The sequence below is a fragment of the Anoplolepis gracilipes genome, chromosome 9 (genome assembly GCF_047496725.1).
Source record: "Anoplolepis gracilipes chromosome 9, ASM4749672v1, whole genome shotgun sequence".
In the NCBI taxonomy this organism is placed as follows: domain Eukaryota; kingdom Metazoa; phylum Arthropoda; class Insecta; order Hymenoptera; family Formicidae; genus Anoplolepis; species Anoplolepis gracilipes.
Genome location: NC_132978.1, coordinates 2515417 through 2538096, shown reverse-complemented (window position 1 = coordinate 2538096; position 22680 = coordinate 2515417). Strand labels below are relative to the sequence as shown.

Here is a 22680-nt window from a genome sequence, read left to right as displayed (position 1 = left end):
AATTATAATGCAGGACGGATAGCAGGACGACGGAATGATAAGAATTTTTCTGTTCAATATCGATTGCGTTGTAATATACTGCGTGTTTTATAATGGATTGAATTTTCAACAAATAATAATGCAGGTGATTGCATCATTTCGGCAATTACGGTGTTTATTGAAATGTCATAGTACGGCGACTCGATTGCGTGCGCATCAGATGCAAATCAAGGATGACGCGTGATTTCACGTAGTGTCGAAACATGTGGAAAGATCGTAAGATCTGTGAATAAATCTCACCGGCGGGACCTTTATGCGCATGCGTGAATGACATCACCGTCCACGTGACCGACTTCGCAGATTCGTGCTATACAAGATGTGTCCGCATACAAATGCAACAGAAACTTTTTGAGATTTTTAGATAAGATTAGATAAGAAGAAATTATCTCTCAAATTGCAGAAAGCATAATTTAACGTTTTAACTTTACATAGAAATGTCCGCATTATTTCTTTTGACATTTTTTATTCCTTCGCGCATGCAAGGAGCGCAATACTATTCGTATTACGGTAAAGTGTATACATTACTGAAATTAACACTACTGCGCATGCGTGAATTTGTCTCACGATCTCTGCATACTACTGCCGGTCCTCAGCTTTTCCAATTTGCAACGTGGTAATTTGTTCCATAAGCTACGGAGCTCCACTAAAGAAAAACTTTTCCAGGAATAAGTGTATGCACCCTGGAGCACACGTCTTCAGGGAAAACATGACGACGGAAGATGCGCAGGTTCAAGATCACGCATTAAACGGCGTTACCGAGGATGAGGATGTTGTGACACCATGGATAGTCACTAGTAACAATGATTCCGGCATCGATTATGACAAGTTAATCAGTAAGTTTCATTTTGTGTGATTTTACAATACTAAAAAATTATTCTTTTAAGATATATAAAAAAAATGTGAAAAATAGAAACGAATATTGGAGAGTTTCCATGATTTTCTATTTTGTAGGTTATATGCTTGACAAGTGTTTATTATAAAAAAAATAAAATAAAATAATTATATATGTTGAGAGTTCTTTATAAGTAATTTATTTTCATGTATCCTTATTTTGTTGTGCAGGAAAATTTGGGAGCTCCAAGATAGACGATGAGCTATTAGCTAGATTTGAAAAGATTACAGGCAAAAAACCACATCACTTTCTCAGAAGAGGCATATTCTTTTCTCACAGAGATATGCACACTATTTTGAATCTTTACGAACAGGGAAAACCTTTTTACCTGTACACAGGCAGGGGACCTAGTACTAATGCAATGCACTTGGGACATCTTATACCCTTCATGTTTTGTAAGTGGTTGCAAGATGTTTTCAATGTTCCTTTGGTCATACAGTTGACAGACGATGAGAAAGCTATATGGAAGAATATAAAAATAGAAGACGCCATTACACTGGCCTATGCCAATGCGAGGGATATTATCGCTTGTGGCTTCAACCCTGAGAAAACATTTATCTTTTCCGATTTGGAACACATAGGAAATAATTCGGCATTCTATCAGAACATGATCAGGATACAAAGAAGCGTCACATTCAATCAAGTAAAGGGCATTTTCGGATTCGGAGATAGCGATCCGATCGCAAAGATCGCTTTTCCACCGACACAAGCGGCACCGGCCATTTCCAGCTCGTTTCCCTTCATCTTCAAGAACGCGAAGGTTCACTGTCTTATACCGTGCGCGATCGATCAAGACCCATATTTTCGTATGACGAGAGATGTGGCGCCTAAACTTGGCTTTCCCAAGCCAGCTTTGCTGCACTCAACCTTTTTCCCGGCCTTGCAAGGATCCAAGACGAAAATGTCGGCGAGCGACAGCAATACGGCGATATTTCTCACAGATACTGCCAAGCAGATCAAAAACAAAGTCAACAAGCACGCGTTTTCGGGTGGTCAGGCGACTGTGGAGGAGCACCGGCAGCTAGGCGGTAATTGCGAGGTGGACATATCTTATCAGTGGTTGCGATTTTTCCTAGAGGACGACGAGCGACTGGAACAAATTAGAAAAGTTAGTTTTTGTTCTGTTCCCCCATCTTTCTTGATTTGGAATTAATATTACAATATATGGGTAATATTATATTTCTCGTTTATTTTCAGGACTACACCAGTGGAGAAATCTTGACGGGCGAGTTGAAGAAGGAGCTGATTGATATATTACAGCGACTTGTTGCCGCGCATCAAGAAACGAAAAGTAAAATAACAGATGATGTGATTAAACAATTTATGATTCCTAGAGATCTCGGTTTTGTGTCGAAAATGAAGTAACACATACGGGTAACATGCACCGAATTATGCGAAATATTTTTTAAACTCACCCATTTCTGCTAGGTATTTATTTATTTATTGCAAAGTATTATTACAAGCGATTGTTATAAAGTACATTTTATAAATTTTTTTTTCGCGCATCCTTGTCGCCTTATAAAAGATTAAATATCGATTTTTTAATCTCAATCTGCCTTGTTAATTAAAAAATAATCTCATATAGTCTTGTATAAAATACTCTTGTAAAAAAATGTACAAATTTCTTCTGCAATTTTGAAGTTATTTTATGGGAGCGCAAAACATATATATTTGCGACTGTTTTCACCGACAATTTTCAAAATACTGATCTTTCAATCAGCACACTGCAAGAAATAGTGATATAAGAATAAAAAAAAATGTCCAAACAATAGATCTACCGCATTTTTAACTCTTATTTGCGCGCATGCGTCGCGCGAGAGAAAACTTTTGTGAATCGCATAGATTCGCGAATACCTCTCCGCCGTTACGTTCTACTTTCTCACTATTATTCGAAACTAGGTCGAGAGCGATAGATTCCTCGGAACATCGTGCGCATTTTCACGTGCGAGAAGCGAGAGCGAGAACACGAACACGCCCGCACGCGAGAAGATCAATGAGTTATTGCTTCAATCCCTCAATCGGCGGACGAGGGACGAGCGGCGTTATATAGATAGAGCGAGAGCGACGCTTGAACAAACCCGGATTAATGGAGTGTATCTAGGTGTAATAACGTGTAATCCAATGACCCGTTGACGTTCTCGCCGTAGCGGAATTCCCATCGGTTATTAGACGATCAATAAACTGATCCGATATATGTACCGTATAATACGAACGGTGTGAAACGTATACTTTTGAAAGGTTCGGCGCGATTCGCCGAAATTGATACCGCCGGATGGGTGACGCGACGCTAATTAACGTCGCGAATAATTATCGTTGAGCGTGCGAAATTTATCGAGCGCGAAATCGACGGCGTAACGCTGAGTTCGAGCGCGACATTACCGCGAGTTAATTCTAGTATCGCGCGCGGCGTGAGTTAATTTTATCACACCGTGTGTGTGGCGTGGCTTATAAAACGAGATATCGGGCCGGGCTTGAACGGAAATCGCGCGTCGCCGATTGGCCGGCGGTGACGACCGCGCGCGGGTCGCTATTAATAAACCGGCGCATGCGCGCCACGCCGACCGCCGACCGCCGTCCGCCGTGTGTATCCGCCATTCATGCGAGTCGATTTCGTTGTTTCTGTGTGTTCCGTGTGTGCAGCAGCCAGCAGCGGGCGACGGGCGAAGCGGGCACGAGTACGGGGGCCAGCCTGAGCGAGAAGAGAAGCGAAAGACGAACGGACTGGAACGGACCAGACGTGGTGTGTGACGGTGAATATATATTCGCACGGCCGAGTCTCGAGGAAAACACGATGCGAGCGTGTTAGCGAGGTCTGGCAAGATATACTGCGACGTATTATCGCGCGGTAGAACGGCAACAGCACAAGCACGAGCACAAGCAGCAGCAGCAGCAGCAGCAGCAGCAGCAGCAGTTTGTCAGAGCACGCGCCCCGTTTAGTACCTGAAGCGACGATGATACTCGGTCACGGTCCGCCGACGTAAGTTCTCCGCTTCTGGCTGGCTTGTGCGAGCCAGCCGCGCGTGCGAGCGAGCAGCGTAAAACTATTTTAGTCGCGAAAATTCTCCGTTGCCAAATAAGCGGTTCCGAGGAACGGTCGGGCAATCGCTGCGCGATATCCGTCGATATCCGGACGATATCGCGCAAACCCTGTGCCGTGACAAAATACGCCGTGCGAGGCGTACGTACTTACATATCGCGCGACGTCAACAACGACGACGACGACGACGACGACGACGACGACGGCGCGTGGCGTAAGCGATAGATTTATACACTCGCACCGGTGATAACCGTACGCCACCGCGTCCGCATGCACTCACGCATGCATGCACGCACATTCTAAAAACGCGTCCGTTCTCGCGTTCGTGTAAATGCGCTCGACTCGTCTCATCTCGGCCTTTATCGTTTGAACCTCGTACTCGTAATAGAGTTTACTCGACCCGCGTTATCGATACATTGTTATTGTCATCGGCAAACAGCGCTCAAATTTTTTTTCAAGAGCATCCTGTAAAATATACAATGTATAGTTAGTTTATTTCATCTACTGAGATCTTGTGAAAAATGCAAATTCACAGATTTACAACTCTGTTAATATAATATAATAATGTTATAATTAATATAATGTTTTTAATTTTAGGTAAAAGCTTAACACAAGTGCCATTTTCAAGATCATTAGGAATGATGCTGATCAAATAATAGAGCAGAGAACAAATTAATTATAATACAACAAATATTCGATAAGTAAGATGGGGGCATTTTTGGATACTCCGAAAACAGACAAGTGTAACGAACATGGCACTGGCAATGGCTTGCGGTTTGGCGTTGCCAGTATGCAGGGCTGGCGGATGGAAATGGAAGATGCTCACAGAGCAATTCCCTGTTTAGAGGGTAGTCTTTCAGATTGGAGCTACTTTGCAGTGTTCGATGGCCACGCAGGTGCATTAGTATCGGCGCATAGTGCGGAGCATTTACTGGAATGTATAATGCAAACAGAGGAGTTTAAGGCCGAGGATGTTATCCAAGGAATTCATTCCGGGTTTCTTAGACTCGACGACGAAATGAGAGATTTGCCCGAGATGAGTTCTGGCACGGACAAGTCCGGTTCTACCGCGGTGTGTGCATTTATATCGCCCAAAAATATTTATATCGCCAATTGCGGTGATTCTCGGGCTGTACTTTGTAGATCTGGAATTCCAGTCTTTTCGACACGGGATCACAAGCCCGTCTTACCTGCTGAAAAAGAGAGAATTCAGAATGCAGGTGGTAGCGTAATGATCCAAAGAGTTAACGGATCTCTAGCTGTTTCCCGAGCATTGGGCGATTATGAGTACAAAAATCTAAAAGATCGAGGTCCTTGTGAGCAGTTAGTGTCGCCAGAACCCGAAATATTCGTGCGAGACAGGGACGATGAACACGACGAGTTTTTAGTTTTAGCATGTGATGGCATTTGGGATGTAATGAACAACGAAGATTTATGTAATTTTATACATTCAAGACTGCTCCTAACTGATGATTTAGAAGCAGTTACCAATTTGGTTGTAGACACTTGTCTTTATAAGGTATATAATGTTATGTTTTATACATTTTATATATTTATTATTAGTTTGTATAATTAAATTTAAAAAATTTGCTATTCCATCAAAATAACAAATTAATTTATTTTAAGATATCAAGATTATTGTAAGTTCAAAATAATATCAAACGATAGTACTTTTTAATTATGAAATAATACAGATTCATTTTTCTTTGTCATGTATGCGTTATATGTCAACCCATATTTTCTTTACAATTTTACTTTTTAAAGTTTAAACAAAATATACATAAATAATAAAATATATATAATAATAAATATAAATACTGTATTATGATATTTTCTTATAACAATTACAATGTTTCTTATGCAAGAATATATTCACACAAATCTGAAATTTGATTATAGGGTAGCAGAGATAATATGAGTATAGTTCTGGTGACGTTCCCGGCTGCGCCAAAACCAAATCCCGAAGCACAGAGACAGGAGGCAGAGTTGGAAACGGCTATAACAAGGAGAATTAAAGGTTCTTTAACTTTTCCATATTTCAATTCATTATATTCTTTATGTTGTTGCATTAATTCAAGATCACAATGCCATACGCATCACAAACGTGATATAATTTAATATTTGTTAGTGTATAATGTAAGTATATAATGACAAATTCTTCTTAATGCATATTTAACGGAAACATGCAGAACTGTGAAGAATTTGATTAGTGCCAAATTGTAAAGAAGAATTTTCTTCAAGAGAAAGAAAGTGTAAAGACATTATTATTATCGTGAAAGTTGTTATGGGAAAATCTATTTTTAGCAATGTAAATTCCCTTTTATTCTTAGAATTTCGTAATGCTGCGAATATTGCAGTTTAATACAATTAAAATAATAGAAAGAGAGAGAGACCAATATATATTATAACGATAAGACAAATGACTTAAATAGTGCAATAAATTGCAATATTTCACAAATATTTGTAACTAAATGTTATAGTAGATATTTAAAACTAGAAATTAGCAGAAAAATAATAGTATTATTAGAAAAATTACTGATTATCACTGATAATTTGTTTTGTTATGTGTTATTAGAAGTGATGTGTAGCGTATTTCAAAAATTTATAGAAAAAATTCAAATCAGAATATTTTCGACGTACTTCTTATAGATGCTTTTAATCTAATCTAGTCTGATTAAAGAAGATTTCATTTTTAGAATAATCTGATATTTACAATCTGCATATCATATGTGCTGTAAGATGTAACTAGTCATTATAAAATAATCTTTTACAAAAGAGAGTCATAAAAATATTTTTCAATGTTTTAAGATGCACAGCAGTAATAACAATTTGAATTTTTTAAAACATTGATACACACATTAACTTTAATGGTCATTTAAAAACAAATGTAAATGTTAAGGCTTGCACAATTGGTTGCACCAACTACATGTAACAATAACCACGCGATATGTGATTCCCTTTTCTTAACACATTGCACTTTGTGATTAATAAAGTTAATGTCTCGTGTGAGAGATATATCTACCACATGAGGAAACACTTATAAAATAATGTTGATGTCTTATATCGTCTTGTATGTTGATAAAAAAAGTGCATATCTGTTTTACCTTAGTGACTTTTATCATGTTGCATCTGTTATTTTTTAATCTATTATTTCTATCATCTTTTCTCAAGATAAATATCTTATCAAATTTTTGTAAAAATTATTCATTTAGAGTATATGATACATATATAATGCAAGAACAGATGCAATTATATATTCATATGTTTTGTTCTCTCAGATCTCTTATGTTATTAAAATTGTGTTATATCTGACTAATGTAACATACACATGTTTCAAATTTACTAACTAATGCTGTGTAAACAGATATGACAGCTGTTATTGAGAGCATTAAATGATATTGTAAAACATTTATTTCCTAAATATTAATACTGCTATTAATATTACAAAGCTTTAAAATTATGAGTACAATTGCGTCATGTATATGATAATATAAAAATATTTAAAAAATGCAAATTTATATGCATAAAAAGAGTATTTACAGTGTTTCATTAAACTATTTTATAATAACTTTACTTACTACAAACATGGTTGATTAAAAGTATTGCATCAATGTTATATTTATGAATAGGGCATCAAAATTTGTGAAGTTTTGCAATAAAATTCTCATTCAGGAAGGTTTGCCGTAAAATTACACAAATTTTAACGCTCTATTTATAATCAAATTAAATCTATGTGTTTCATATAAATCTTTTGAAGACAAGAAATTATATACTTTATATCATAAAATGAGTATACATTATTTTGTCATGTATAATGGCATAAATTATTAATAAACATAATGCGAAATTATTATTGCTGAGAGATGTGTTCCACCCTTGGAGTTGATAAATTAATCTAAAATTCTATATTATATCTACATCTAAGCAAAAACTGCGTTATATATAAGAAAAAATTGTTCCTCTCTCTTGTTTTATGTATTCCTCTTTTTAAAGTTCACCTAAACCATAAGGTAGGTGCAAATTTTCTTACGAGAATCTCTAACATTATCTATATATATATTATATACTTTTGATATCTCTTTTTTATAACAATGCATTTCTTATGGAGGAACATAGTAAAAAAATTGTTTATTTTATTTTTTTTTAAAGTAGTACCCACAATAACATACAATTCCAGAGGTGGACAGTGTACATCATATTAATTTTGTTAAAGGCTCGTCTAAAATGTATCTACTTAAGACAAGAGTATATTTCCATAAGAAATGTAGTGTATACAATTTACTCTTCCAGTCCTAAGTAGATGCATGTACACAATATGTTATATTACATTTTATGTACAACTTGATATTTGTTAATTATGTATTTTATAATTAATTTTATCATCTCTAAAAGCATTTGACAAATTGCATGTATGAGAATTATATACTATTTATTATTATTAGTATTATCATGTAATTAGCGCATACAAGCATAGCTTACATTTTTTTTTACACAGAGTGTCCCATTTATTCTCTCTGTTTAAATTTAGGTATTAATAGAAATAAAAATGACACACTTATAATCACATATGAATGCATAAAATAATGAAAACTCTAATAGAAAACAGATAATTTACTTCATTTATAGGAAATTTGAATCATAAATATTATCTCACTGTACATCAAGTGCACTTTGTTAAGCATACATTTGTATAACAGCTGTTAAAATTGCACTTAATTTAAGAAAAACACATTTTATTATGTTATTGATATTTTGTGTGATATTAACATAACTTTAATATTTCTTTAATGATGAAAGTTGTACCTTATATAATATAATATCTTTTTTTGTACTTGTAGAAATAATCGCTCTAGAGGGAGATAAGAACGAATTTGACTATCTAAAGATGCTTGAACTTCTTAGAGGAAGCGACCAAGATTTTCCTTACCTACCTCCAGGCGGTGGTCTTCATGCTAAGTGAGTAGCATTTTTAGTAACATTAAAACAATTTTTAAAAATAATTTATGTAGTCATAATATTTCTAATTAGCGTGAATTCTCATAATACATAAATTATCTCTTTGCCTATAGTCGAGCATTGTTAAGTGTTAATTTTTTTTGTATATTTAAAAATATTATTTTAATAATAAAGGAAAAATGAATCAGATCTACATAACAAAAAAATATATATATTTTTTTAAGTACAAGGTATACATTTCTATTGGAATAAAATTATAATAAGTGTATAGACAACTTACTTTTTATTATTTCTGTGATTTCTACTTGTTCTGTGAGAGCACTGTAACATCAGCGTTGCTACTACCAAATACAACAGAATCAACAGTCTTTCACCAATTTGGCTAGATTCCAGAATATAATTAGATTTCTGTCGTGAGAGTCCAATAATTTTATATTTGACCTTGTCTAAATGCATTTGAGTGCATATTTTAGTATTTATACGCGATCTTAGAGATTTTATAATGATATAAAATGATATCTTATTCTTTTTTCTTGCAGGCAACCCTTCATTGAGGAAGTGTTTCGAGAATTATGTCCCAACAAAGCGTATAGTGTAAGTGTTGGATATATCCCTTTGGCATAACTAACCCTCGAGATCTTTTTCTATACTGCATCAAATGTACAATTACATAATAATAAGACATGTTCCATATTCATATAAAGATGCAGAGAACTTACCAACAACACATTTATTTGAATAGTAATCCATAAGGAAATCTTATCAATGTTAAAGAAAAAAAAATTACAATTGTTCTATAAAGTCGTGAGTCTTGACAGAACTAAGTTTCTCATAAGAAATATAATTAGTAGATCCTTAAAGTAAATTATGATTGGCAACATAAATTAGTGCGTAAATCAATTAAATATTCAGTAAATTTTTATGAAATATTACATATACGTTTTTGTAAGAGTGTTTCTATCTTTACTATTTGTTTAGAGACTCATGCTATATACATAAAAATTTCCTTATCCTTTGTAAGTACTTTAGTAATCGCGACAGCTGTTAAAACAATTTCTGGGAGTAATATATTTAGCTGAAAGATATATTTCTCTCAAAGATTATAAAGTTTAATTGCGCTAGAGGAAGAAGTATGGCTGAAACTTAAGTTCTGTATTGCTAGCGAATATGTTTACTTAACTAAGTTCTATTACTTTATGCAAATTATTGATTTGCAGATTAAGCCAGTTAATAATTTTAATGAAATAATAGTACAAGTGAAATATCAATTACAGGGGATTAAGGATAATTATAAATGTCTATCTTTGTATTTAATTTTAATCCACACTATATTATTCTGAATAATATTTTATTTAGAGCATGAAAGAAAGTGTTGAACAAACAAAACACCTTACATGCAGATACACGAAAATGTTTTTATAACTGATGGCATATTTCAAGAGAAAAATGTAAAGTAGATCGTTTATATGTAATCCCAATTAGTCAATGACCTTTTTTTCATCATTTAACTATTTTCTTTTTTATATATAATTATCACTATTACTGTGGATTTTATAAATTTCTTTTTTATTCAGGGAATAAAGTATTTGTATATTACAGTTATAAGCACACAGAGGGTTAAACAGATGCTACATTAAAAATTAGATGTACAAGCTCTGGAATAAAAATGGAAAACTAGATGATATAGAAAATAATGACGGTGTAAGTGTGTTTTTTTTAAATATAAATATGTAAAAAAGTGTAGAGAGCATAATATGTTATTATGTATGCATTTATTTCAAGATACTTTAAAAGAACGGTATCCCCGTAAATATTTAATCACTGTAAAATTTGCACAATAGAATAACTACTATACATTTTATACCGCTTGAATAGCTCTTTCACATATGCGAACCAAATTTAACATTATCTTTCATCAAGAATGTACTTTCCTCAACAACGTGTACAAAAACTTCTGTATTACAATACATACGTGATACATCATGAAGTGAGACTTTTATGAAAAACTTAATAAGAACTTGGTAGGATATTTCTATCATACCCTCTTGCCATGTTGATAAAAAATGCATAATATTGCTATATATAATTATATATTTTTGTAGATCTAGGAAATATTAGCGCTGTCAGAATATATATTTACTTCTCTATGATCGGTGTTTCCTACTCTTCATTTATAATAAGTTCTAAATGTTTATGGAATTATCAATCCAGTACACGCATTTTCATGCAAAATAGAAGAGAAGAGTAGGAGAAAACTGATTGTTTAGTTTTAAAATTATCAGTCCTGTATATACACAGAAAATTTTTGTCTGAGAAATTGTGTTATACTGATATTTTTTTCAAGTAATTTAAAAGAGATGAACTTATTTACATATATATATAAAATACTTAGCAAGGAGGCCTTGAGTATAGTTTCTTATAATTTATTTCATAAACTTTATATAATTTGGCTATTTCACATCGTAATGGATCAAGGGATATATTGTTATTCTTTTTTTTAGTCTTTTATATTTAAGTGTTTAAATTAATTAATATATTTAATTATATTTATATATACGTAAAATAATTTAATAATAACTTATAAAAGATATTGTTTAATGTTTATTGTTTAATTATTGTATATAAGATAAATTTGAAAATATATATATAATCAACATATTGTATACAATTCAGTTAATATTAATAGTAACAGAGTAAAAACAACGCAATTCTCATATGTTTTACCATTCATGTATGTATGTATGTGTGTGTGTGTGTGTGTGTGTGTGTGTGTGTGTGTGCGTGTGTGTGTGCATGTGTGTGTGTGTGTGTATTAACGCATATCAATCATTAATTCATTTATGTATAATTTTTATAATCATTCACCATACATATATAGAAATATACACACCCTTTGAAGAAAAAAATGGAAACTATACATCAAGGCCTCGTACGATGAAGTATACTTGTACCAAAGTATATTACCGTTTCTGGTTATGAAAATGAATATCCTGAAACTAACAAAGTTAACATACACAATCTCTATTACCGTTTTAAAGTAATATATATTAGAAATAAAAATATAAATCTTACGCAGAGGAATGAATTAACTCTATTTTTACTAACAATGTCTCACTAAAAAATGGAAATGTGAAGATGCTACTATATCTCGCTGATATACTTTCAACTTTTTGTTTCACATCTAATCGATAGGGCGTGGAAGTTCATGAGGTTTCACGTGATGACTCTTCTTAGACGGATGTTACTGAGACGCATCGAGGTGTGGTATAATCTCCATGTTTAATTATTTTCATCGAATCTAAACAACATTTCCTATTCACTATTATTAGTGTCAACAAAAGCAACGCATCTTGGATTATCCGAATAGGATGGCTCACCGTTAAAAACTCAACGAATTTTCGCGCCTTGATAAAAAAATGTCATTTCTTTCTTAATTTTATCATATAAAAAATAAAAATTAGATGATTATTAGATTCTCACAGAATTGTGATTTACAGATATAAATAAAGCTTTATATAATTTTCTGAAGTGATTGAAATTTAGCTAGAAACATTATAGAGTATCTAGATTACGAATTTATAAAAAGAAAAAAAATAGTTTGATAGCTGAGTATCTCTCCTTTTGCTGAACTTTTGTGCCTCACTTAGTGACGATGGCATAACGCCCGTATTAATGATATGTGTTTCCAATTCATATTGCAAAGTGATCAGTAGAACTATACAGATACTATATGCTTTTAAATGAAGAATTAAATATACTTAATGGAAAAATCTTAATTTGATAGCAATTTTTACAAACAACATTGGTCATTTACACAGTATTAACAGTGTTAATGTAAGCTACTTCGTAGAACATTGAACTAGAATTTTAACATGGGCTATCATTTTTTCTGTGTAGTAATAAACTTTTTTTTACATATATAGTCCTATTCTGCACATTGAATATAATATACATTATTGAGCTAAATATTTCGTGAAATTTAAATAGATAACTTTTACACAAATAAAATGGCAAATATTCTTTACTGTTATATATGTAAAGAAACCTGTGTGACTTGTACTTAGTATGTTTACATACTTTTTCAATTTGTTATTTAATATATATATTATTTACTATATATTTCGATATATTTGTACTCTACAGAATAGGACTATTAAAATAAAAGTTGTGTAAAATATATGTCTTCATAAAAACGAAAAAGTAGTATTTTATTAATCTCACTGTTACATAGAATTATGTATTAATTAAGTTCAATTGACATAACATTGTAATATTGGGATAATATATATGATTGCACTGATTTATTTTATTGTGATTTTATATATATATATATACAAATTTTATTATCTAAACATTTTTATTTTAATATCATATATCCTACTATTACAATCATTTTTTATCCTAATTTTGTTTATATAGTTATTTAATTCCTTTTGCAGAATTTAGCATCGGCTAAATAACAATCTTCTAATTTTCGCAATTATTAGAGTGCTTCACATAAATGCTAGATAATCTGCGACACTCGATAAAGAAAAAATCTTTAAATTTCTATTTTCGATTATGTGATTCCCCTTTAATGACAATAACATTATTATTTTAATGATGATATTCATTAGAATCAGAAACTGACTTAAGAAACTTATTAATATAAAGATTGGTCACAATTTTAATATCCTATTATTGTTTCGTATTATATTCTTTGATAATGTTTTATATAAATAAAAAAGATGTACGATTTTATGTTAAATATATTGTCTATTACGACATTGTACATAAACATTTTTTTCTAAATGACACTGCCAAATCAGTTATCCTTTTCGAAAATATCTAATATGAATAAGAAAAATATATATATGTATATTCAGAAATATAGATAAACGCATAGATGTGTGACTATTGCTATATTTGCTATCTTTATCATATTCAAATTTCTTCAGAAAGATGTCTGTGTGCAAAAATTAAAATAGTATATAATGATGTGCTTACAGAAATCACAGAGCAGTTAGTGTATACAGTATACGATTTCATACACGTAAAATTGCAATAGACTGGCCAGTGCAAAAGTGATGAAAATGAGATATCTATCGTCAAGAGTCATAGTGGAGTGCTACATGAGCAGAGACTGTGCAGAATGGTAATTGAATAATGAAACGTAGTTTATGTTATTCAAAAAGTATCATACTATACATTTAGTAAATACACATTGTACAAAATATTTCCTCTCTAACAAAAGAAAATAATGAAAGATTTGAAATTTTTTTTTATTATATATCTCAAACATACAATTTTTAATGCTTTTATGTATATGTGAGTGCACATACAAAATATCTTCAATATGTGTCCAACTTTTATAAAATTTTATCAGCCTCAGCAGATCATAACAGAGACAAAGATGAGTTACTCTTGATTATTAAATTAAAAATGTATTGCCCATCAAATTAAAAAAAAACTTCCAGATTTGATGTATTTCTCTTTTTGTAAAAATATATGTATGTACAAATGATATTTTCTCAATTTTAAAAGTTTAGACATTTGTCTAAAAGATAGCATAATTTATAAATATATATAAGCATGAATATTTATTATATAAATGTAAAAATCGTGATCTGTATATGTTCAGTTGGTATTGCTGTACGTGATTGTGTGCATAACAAACTCCAAAGAGTTAGTTAATTTCTTTTTTGTATTATATTTGGTGCACTTCTTGTGCGACCGAAACAATTTTATTCTATCATAAATAAAAATATTTTGCTTTTTATATAAAAATAAAAAATAATGCCTATATACGTGTGTGTATATATATATATATATATATATATATATATATATATATATATATATATATATATATATATATTCCTTTTTCCTTTTATATCAGACACTTATTTATTAGCAATTCCTATTTCTTTAAGCTGCCTTACTAGCTTGTTTATTACGCATTTATTATCAATTAGTGTTTAGTAGTGTTCAGTATTAGTACTATTTTACTTATGTTATATAGATATACATATTGAATACAATATACTCTACACAAATTACTTTTATATATTTATTCCAAAATATTGAAGAAGATACAAAAGATCTCTAAAATAGTATGGACATTACTATTATTGATATATTTAAAAAGTATGAGATTTCTTATATTCATATTGATATTACTTAAATATATAGTAATACAATTAAAAAAAAGAACAGATTATTTATTCGAGATATCACAATGTATCTTTGTTCAGATAAAACATAGCCATTTTATAAGATAATAAGATAAAATTGTATATTCGGTCGGTCACACATGCACACTCACATGCGTATGCAATATATACTTATGCTATTTTTAACATATTTTATTATTGTACATTTACAAAAGTGCGATTTAAATTGTTGCGCTGTAATTTAAAATTTGCTATTATCTAGTCCAATTTAAGCATCTAATTTGAAATGTATTCTGGTAACGCCTTTTTAATGCTACATTCAAGCATTAACATTAAAAAATAATTATATATATATATATATATACACATACGTACATACGTACATACATACATACATACATACATACATACATACATACATACATACATACATACATACATACATACATACATACATACATACATACATACATACATACATACATACATACATACATACATACATACATACATACATACATACATACATACATACATACATACATACATACATACATACATACATACATACATACATACATACATACATACATACATACATACATACATACATACATACATACATACATACACGCACACGCACACGCACACGCACACGCACACATCATTAAATTAGACATACAACTGTTTGCTAAATTATATATTTAATTCATGTCTGTTAACATTCTAATATATTATGTGATTTGTAAAATGCTTTTCCTATTTGTCATATGTGTTGTAAAATTCTATAACATTATTTAGAAAATGGATATAAGCATAAGAAAATTATGTAATATTACAATGAATAAGTCTATTTATCTATCCAGAACGTCTTTTTCGTATATTTCCACTTTTATATCTAAAAAGTAACTTATAAGAAATTTCAATGTTTCACAGTATAAATGTGATGTAAAAATCATTTTTATCATAATTATGAAATGGATAATACAAACAGGCATAACTATGCTTGTTTGTATTGTTTAATTGTCAATAAATTAACTACCTTCATCTTAGCCTTTTCCGCAATATCAGATAGCCCGATATTAGTTACTATTTTTTTATCTAAAAAACATGAAGCTTAATTCAATGCTGTACAAAAATAAAATAGAATTATTGTAGACTGACTGATCTAAATTAATTTAATATTATTTTAACTATCTACTTTGTAAACTCGTGTGCTAGAATGTCTATATAGTGGATGATCATATATTCCACAATGACCACAATACTATACACTATGCTCTCATTTTTATAATTTAATGCAATCAAATCCAATTAACTTAATGGGTTTTATAATACTTGTTCCTTATGTTATTAAGTATGAAATGTTTACAACAAATCTTATTTTAACACTATATGGTAGAAAATATAAACAATTTTACGCAATAGTCACCCATAATAAATAATATAATAGATGTTATCCACACACAATGTGTATGCAACAGTAAAATATTTCAACATTCACATTCGACGTACATCAAATAAATACATTAATTTTTATTCCGTATTATTTAGTAACAAATATGTTATTGCAGTTGAAGTTCTTTGTTGCCAAAGATTGCAAAATACTGGACACAATTTCGCAAGATGCTCAAAGATTATTTGTTACACAACCGGATTTCAATATCGGCTACATTAAAAACGGCTTTCCGAAATATAAAAAATATTATATTATTAACATATTTTTAATACAAGGAAGTATATCTCTTTTCTATGGATATATAATTACATCAAATGTAATGAGCATAGAAAAGGCAGTCATTGCACACTCTCATGTATTCTACCATAACAAATTCTATAAGAGTACATATCTGTGCTAATATACATCCTGTTTTGTATAGACCATAAACATCCACATTAATATATCACATTCTAAACTATTATCTGTGGTGCATTGAAATATAAAATGTCCATAAATTCATATTAAACAGTCGTATATATATTTACTAATCCTTTTCTATTTACTTTAGTTTTGAATTATGTTAGATATCTCAGATCTAACAAAATCTTGTCACAGCATATATTTGAACTACTTTAAATGTCACGCGTAAGTCAGGAAAAGTCATGTATAATATTTACATCCTGCTTTTGCATTATATCTACTTCCTCTGCTGACATATAAATATAATTATATAAATATCGCTTTACATATCTGTTTTGAAGCATTTTGCTAGAATTTCTGTTCTTTCTTTGATTTGAAGAATTCGAAATAGATAATGAAAATGTATATATAGAAAGAAGAGTTTACTGACTGAAAGATAAAAATTATTTATTAGTCCAACCTCGCCAAATCGAGGCGATACTGGCTGCTGCACTTGTTACCAAGCCACCAGCAACACTCTGATGCACTTGCATACTAGAAGCTTGCTGATTAATCATTGCACCAGAAGTAGGTACTGTCATTTCGGGACAAGCGATACTTGGTACCTATTTATACATATAATGTCATAAATATAAACACCTTGTAATTATGTATTCTATCTTTTGCAATCTGTTATATAGGGCATTTATAACTTACAGAAGTATGACTTACAGCTTCCCATCCCCAACACAAATCTTCTTCATCAGAAGCTGAATCATCACTATTCTCCAAATCAGGAATTAATTGACTATGAAGTTGTGCTATTATGGATGGATCAACTTCCATTGGTCCAACTCTATAATATACATGACAATATTTAAACAATTAGCAAAAATTTACAAACTTGTGTTGTTATATTTTTAAGAATAAAGTAAAATCATTATTATTATAAACTACCTTCCAAGATCACTAATTTCGGTATTGAGCAAATGCATCAGGTTTTGCAATGTATGCATGGGATGTAAAACTTCTATATCAGTATTTTGTGTAAAACATAAATGTAATACATTACTATTTAGCCTTGCTACTTTTCTAGCAAATTTTTGGTCCGACAGTTCATTTCCACAAAACTCTCTGAAAAAAGATATATATAATAAGGAATTGAAGAAAAGCTTGTAGATATTTTATGCTGTAAATATTTAAAGTGTGTTTATCTATATTATATTACTTAGAACTGATAAAAATTGATGCCCGAATGAAAAACACTTAATGAATGTATATACACAAGTGAATATATGCAAGCAGCTTATATAATTTTCTCTTAATAATACATACCCACAAGTAACTTTATATGGTAATCTTACATTAACATAATAGGCAAGAACATTAACCAATTGTGTAGCGTAAGTTAAAGCAGCACTAATATTATATGCTGGATTGTGCATCGCATTTTCTTTGTTTGCACCTGGCACCCCATCTTTATTTGCTGCAACTAAAGAAATATATTTATAATTATGTACAATGTCATTAATCAAGGTGAATAATCACAAAATTACCCCAAAGAGAATAAGCACTATAATCTCCAGTTGATGGCAATGTTGGTTCAACTATACAATGATGGATTTCCAATGAATTCTCTTTCTCACTTATCCATCTGCCACGCACGTACGATGTACCTGATGCATCCGCCAATGCGCTAGTGACAATGTCCGACGTGGTAGTGTCACTATCCTCACTGCTACACAAACTACAAATAAAATATATATATTAGTATATATATTAAAAGAATGCATTTTTAGTAATTTTATGTAAACTTTAAGAGGCAATCATAAAAAAAAATATAGAATATTTTTAGATATATTTACAAATAATTTTAGAATATTTTTACTTAAATAAATAAATGTAATACCTTTTATTTGGCTGGACCTTGGATAATGGAAAAATGTATTGAATTAATTGCTTGGCAGCAGTTCTGATAACTTTCTTTAGTTGCTCTCTTTTTCTGTCCACAGCTTCTTTTTGCTTTTCTTGTTTAACTTTTAAACCATTAACATAGCGATGTAGTTTTTCTATTCTGTCCTCGTGTCTCGGTACTCGTAGAGTCAACTGAGAGTTGACATCTTTTAAAACATTCAAACGTTGAGTACCTGTAACAAAATTAAGTAATTAATACAATAGAAATATTTATTACAGATATCATTAATTAATGAAGCTCACCTCTATTGATACTCTGTTTTGTCTCATTTACTAGAGACTGAAGTAGTCTCATTCTTTCTTTACATACATTTATATCACAAACCTGAAATTAAACAGTTAAAGTATGAAATGTTGTATTACCAAGTTAATCTGTCATATGAAGATATTTTAATTGATGTGACTACACATATGTTCAAATTATTTATATGATAAAAATGCCTGAAACAATTTTTTCTTATTTAAAAAAAAACCAACTGGCTATGAGAAACTTCTTTTGGTTCTTTGGTTACACATTAAAACATATGTGTATCTATAAATAATAATCCACTGTCCTTTTATATATGGATAGAGACATGAATTCAGAACTTAAAATCATTTCTTATTTTTACACATTTTACAGTACCAGCTTATCTCTTTGTTTATGCCTTTCAAGAGCCTTCATACACTTTTCCTCCAATTGAGCTCTAGCAGCTTTTAGCCGTACGAGCCGCATCTGCTTATCCGCGAACCTAAATAACATCATCAATAATTATAACCGCAACCAGTGCGTATTTCAAAGGGACGTCGTTGCTATATGATATCGTCCGTATTTCCAAAGAACGCGCTTCAAAAATTCTACGAAATCAGTTTAATTTCATGCTTTAAAAAAAATACAAAGGTAAAAACGAATCGCCTCGTCACGAAATAGCAAAAAGTGGCCAAACCTACCGTTCCGAGTACACGGTGTTCGAGTGTATAAAATCGCCGTTTTGGATGCACTGGCGGCAATAAAAAATCCGACGGCTGTTATGGCACAACGGACACTTGAGCAGGTTCATGCTCAGACGACTCGAGGCATCTTCCAGCTCGGACGAGAGCTGAAAGTCCGCGGGAGCCGTGCAGGAGCCGTCGGAGCTACTCGTCGCCATAACCAACGACAGCAGCAACAAGAAAACAATTAGCCTTCCTCCTTCCGCCTTGTCCACCGACTGGCTTGTGTTGTGTTGTGCCTCATCAGCTGATCCACTGTATATATTCGCGCCTCGCGCGCCGCCGCCGCTGTCTCCGTTTCTCTTTCCGTGCTCGCGATGCTCTTTGTCGTATTCTCTCCCTCTCTCTTACTTTCTTTCCAAGTCTATCGTCTATCCTCTCTCTTTCATGCTCATGTCACGCGTGCTAGATATTCGTATACGCGCAATTATCGTGTACGCGCGATTGTCGTTCAATCACCTCGAGAGCAATCGCAAATCCCATTCTGCGTTGTGTCGTCGCTATCTCCTGTTTATTTTCTTCTTTCTCATCGTCAAAAATTTATCCGTTCAAAAGCCCTGTGGCACCATTCTTTTTTTGTCGTTGTTATCTTACTTCTTTTTTTAACTTGCCATTTTTCACAATTTGCGCATTTATTTTCGCTTATTAATGTTCGCGCTACGAATGACAGCTTTCGGTGATATATCGAAGAATGTTAGACCAATCAAATGTCCATCACTGTTTTGAGAACTTTTTGACGTTGAATCCACGTGAATGCGAAATCTGAGCGTGCGTATTCAAATATTGCGTTTGACTAGAATAGAATTGGAAGTTATCCAACGATTCGCACGCTAACGGAGCGTGCTCCAACGAAATAAAAACCACGAAGAGAAATACGTGGAGAATACGCGCGGTTGACGCGGAACGTCAATATGTAAAATGGCGCGAAAAATCAACTATAAACTTATTTTCTCTAATGTCTAATTAGAACACTTGTCATCGGAGGTTATATCGAAAATAACACATTATATTGTATAACATAGAACTTATATAAATATTACAGAAATAAAATATATTAATTAAAACTAAATAACTAGTTGCTTAATTGCCAATTTAAAATAGGATTCTCTGATTGATCAATTGTTGCTAGTTACTTTAGGCACCGATTAATATGATTGGCTGTGGCCATATGCAATTTGATCAGATGGCACACTCGCAGAAATATCTCTGCTTGTACCGACGACAAGGATTAGAACAAACCAGAGAGACGCCACGGCCCAGTTTTACGAGATCCCTGAAAGCGATACGCCCTCTGTGGACATTGAACTACATAGCCAACGTCGACGATGTTCTCAATGGATAACACATAATGTGCACAGTTTTGGTTGCGATCCGTGCTATGTCCACAAAATTTATTAACACATTTTGCTTATATTCACTTTCACTTAAAAATAATTTGTTATTTCTCCACACTGGCAATAATTTACTTTTAATATCAAATAACCATGTAAATATTGTCAATATTCTAATTTTGCCAATAATATCTTGATTTTTGGTAATTCTTTTTCTTTTATTAAACGCCATTTTTACAAATTAAAACTTATTTTATATGAAAACAAAATTTTCTTTCAACAATTTAATAATTTAGAATATTATATTGTTCTACAAATACAATAATAAACTATTAGATATCGATAGATTCAATTAAATGAAATAAAAATCAGATATATTATATGTATACATATATATACAAAATTTTTTTAATTAGAGAAAAATGTTAATTTTTTACTTATTTAAGTAAAAATTGTCCGAATTATATCGTGTTCGCTGTCATAATCGTAAAAATTTCATTAATTTTCATTACATATTATTTTAAAAAAGATAAAATAAAAAATAAAAGTTTTAATTTTTACTTGACAAGCATTTTAATTTATATGACATTTAATTCATCTACTTGTCGCTTTGAATTTACAAATTTAAGAGCAGGACGTTTGATATATTAATTTCGAGAAAAGAAACTTTATTAATTACTGTTAATTAATGCCGATTATCCAATTGGCATACTTGTACGCGATTAGTAATATTTAATTCTAAACTTTGTAATATTTTACTTTAGAATATACTCATATTTTTGTGCGATCGATATCAATATCGATCGGCGAATGTCGCGGGGTTGTGCGCGCTTCGGTGGGCGGAAGGCCCCGACCGATCGATCTATGCCGGCGCGTATCGATTCGGGTATGGATCCGCGGTTGGATCGTGATTGACGGTTTCTCGCGGGGCTCGGTTTCGTCGGCTCGTTCGGGTGGCCGACAAGATGGCCGGAAACGGAAAGGACCGCTTTGCTCGAGGCTCGTAGAGCGCTTGGATAGGATTAAAAAATGGGCGCTCTGCGCCTCTGCCCATTGTCCGGCGGGTGTTGGCCGGGTACGAGGCTAATATTTGACCACGTACTTTTCTAGCCAGTTGGACCTACCTTTGTTGCTCCTGGCCATATTCATTCTGACTCGATTTTTAGCCAGAGATCAAAGAAGAAAAATAATTCCTTCTTATTGCCGGTTAATTATTATCGCCGGCAAATAAGACGACCTATATTTGTTTAGGATCGTACGATGTTATAATCGTTTTCTAGACGCGTTGTACGTCATTCAGTCGTTTAAAGTCGCAAAAGATAATATAATCATCTATATACTGAAAAAATTATATTCTCGAAATATATACTTTTATAAACTCTCCTTATAGATATATTCTTAATAAACGAGAATATTTTCTTCTTTACATAATACTTTTTTGACATATCTTATATATATATATATATAAATTAAGTAAAACTATGTAT

The 22680-nt window shown here is 31.8% G+C and overlaps 3 protein-coding genes across 9 annotated transcripts; 2 read left to right on the top strand and 1 right to left on the bottom strand.

The window, feature by feature from the left end:
- The first annotated feature begins 482 nt into the window (after window positions 1–482).
- Trprs (Tryptophanyl-tRNA synthetase) lies at window positions 483–2702 on the top strand. The gene is made up of 3 exons (XM_072899655.1): window positions 483–872; window positions 1102–2039; window positions 2129–2702. The coding sequence occupies exons 1-3, from the start codon at window positions 713–715 to the stop codon at window positions 2294–2296; spliced, it is 1266 nt and encodes a 421-aa protein (XP_072755756.1). The 5' UTR covers window positions 483–712; the 3' UTR covers window positions 2297–2702.
- Window positions 2703–3491: 789 nt separating this feature from the next.
- On the top strand, window positions 3492–14701 carry LOC140669641 (protein phosphatase 1B). 6 transcript variants are annotated; one of them, XM_072899656.1, is made up of 7 exons: window positions 3492–3908; window positions 4566–5487; window positions 5868–5985; window positions 8807–8924; window positions 9464–9518; window positions 12117–12183; window positions 13913–14701. In XM_072899656.1, the coding sequence occupies exons 2-6, from the start codon at window positions 4675–4677 to the stop codon at window positions 12156–12158; spliced, it is 1146 nt and encodes a 381-aa protein (XP_072755757.1). In that variant the 5' UTR covers window positions 3492–3908; window positions 4566–4674; the 3' UTR covers window positions 12159–12183; window positions 13913–14701. The 6 variants fall into 6 exon arrangements, 3 of the variants coding, with proteins under 3 accessions (XP_072755757.1, XP_072755758.1, XP_072755759.1); XR_012047369.1 differs by lacking the exon at window positions 12117–12183 and adding an exon at window positions 10524–10625 and having other exon boundaries at window positions 3493–3908; XR_012047368.1 differs by having other exon boundaries at window positions 3494–3908; window positions 9464–10625.
- A 2012-nt stretch (window positions 14702–16713) lies between these two features.
- Window positions 16714–20817, bottom strand: Atg14 (autophagy related protein 14). 2 transcript variants are annotated; one of them, XM_072899367.1, is made up of 9 exons: window positions 19821–20817; window positions 19516–19621; window positions 19134–19215; window positions 18826–19063; window positions 18473–18663; window positions 18252–18408; window positions 17874–18050; window positions 17649–17772; window positions 16714–17542 (listed from the first exon to the last, which is right to left on the bottom strand). In XM_072899367.1, exons 1-9 carry the CDS (start codon window positions 20018–20020, stop codon window positions 17381–17383), a joined length of 1437 nt encoding a protein of 478 aa, XP_072755468.1. In that variant the 5' UTR covers window positions 20021–20817; the 3' UTR covers window positions 16714–17380. The 2 variants fall into 2 exon arrangements, with proteins under 2 accessions (XP_072755468.1, XP_072755467.1); XM_072899366.1 differs by having other exon boundaries at window positions 17634–17772; window positions 19821–20812.
- Between the last annotated feature and the right edge of the window lie 1863 nt (window positions 20818–22680).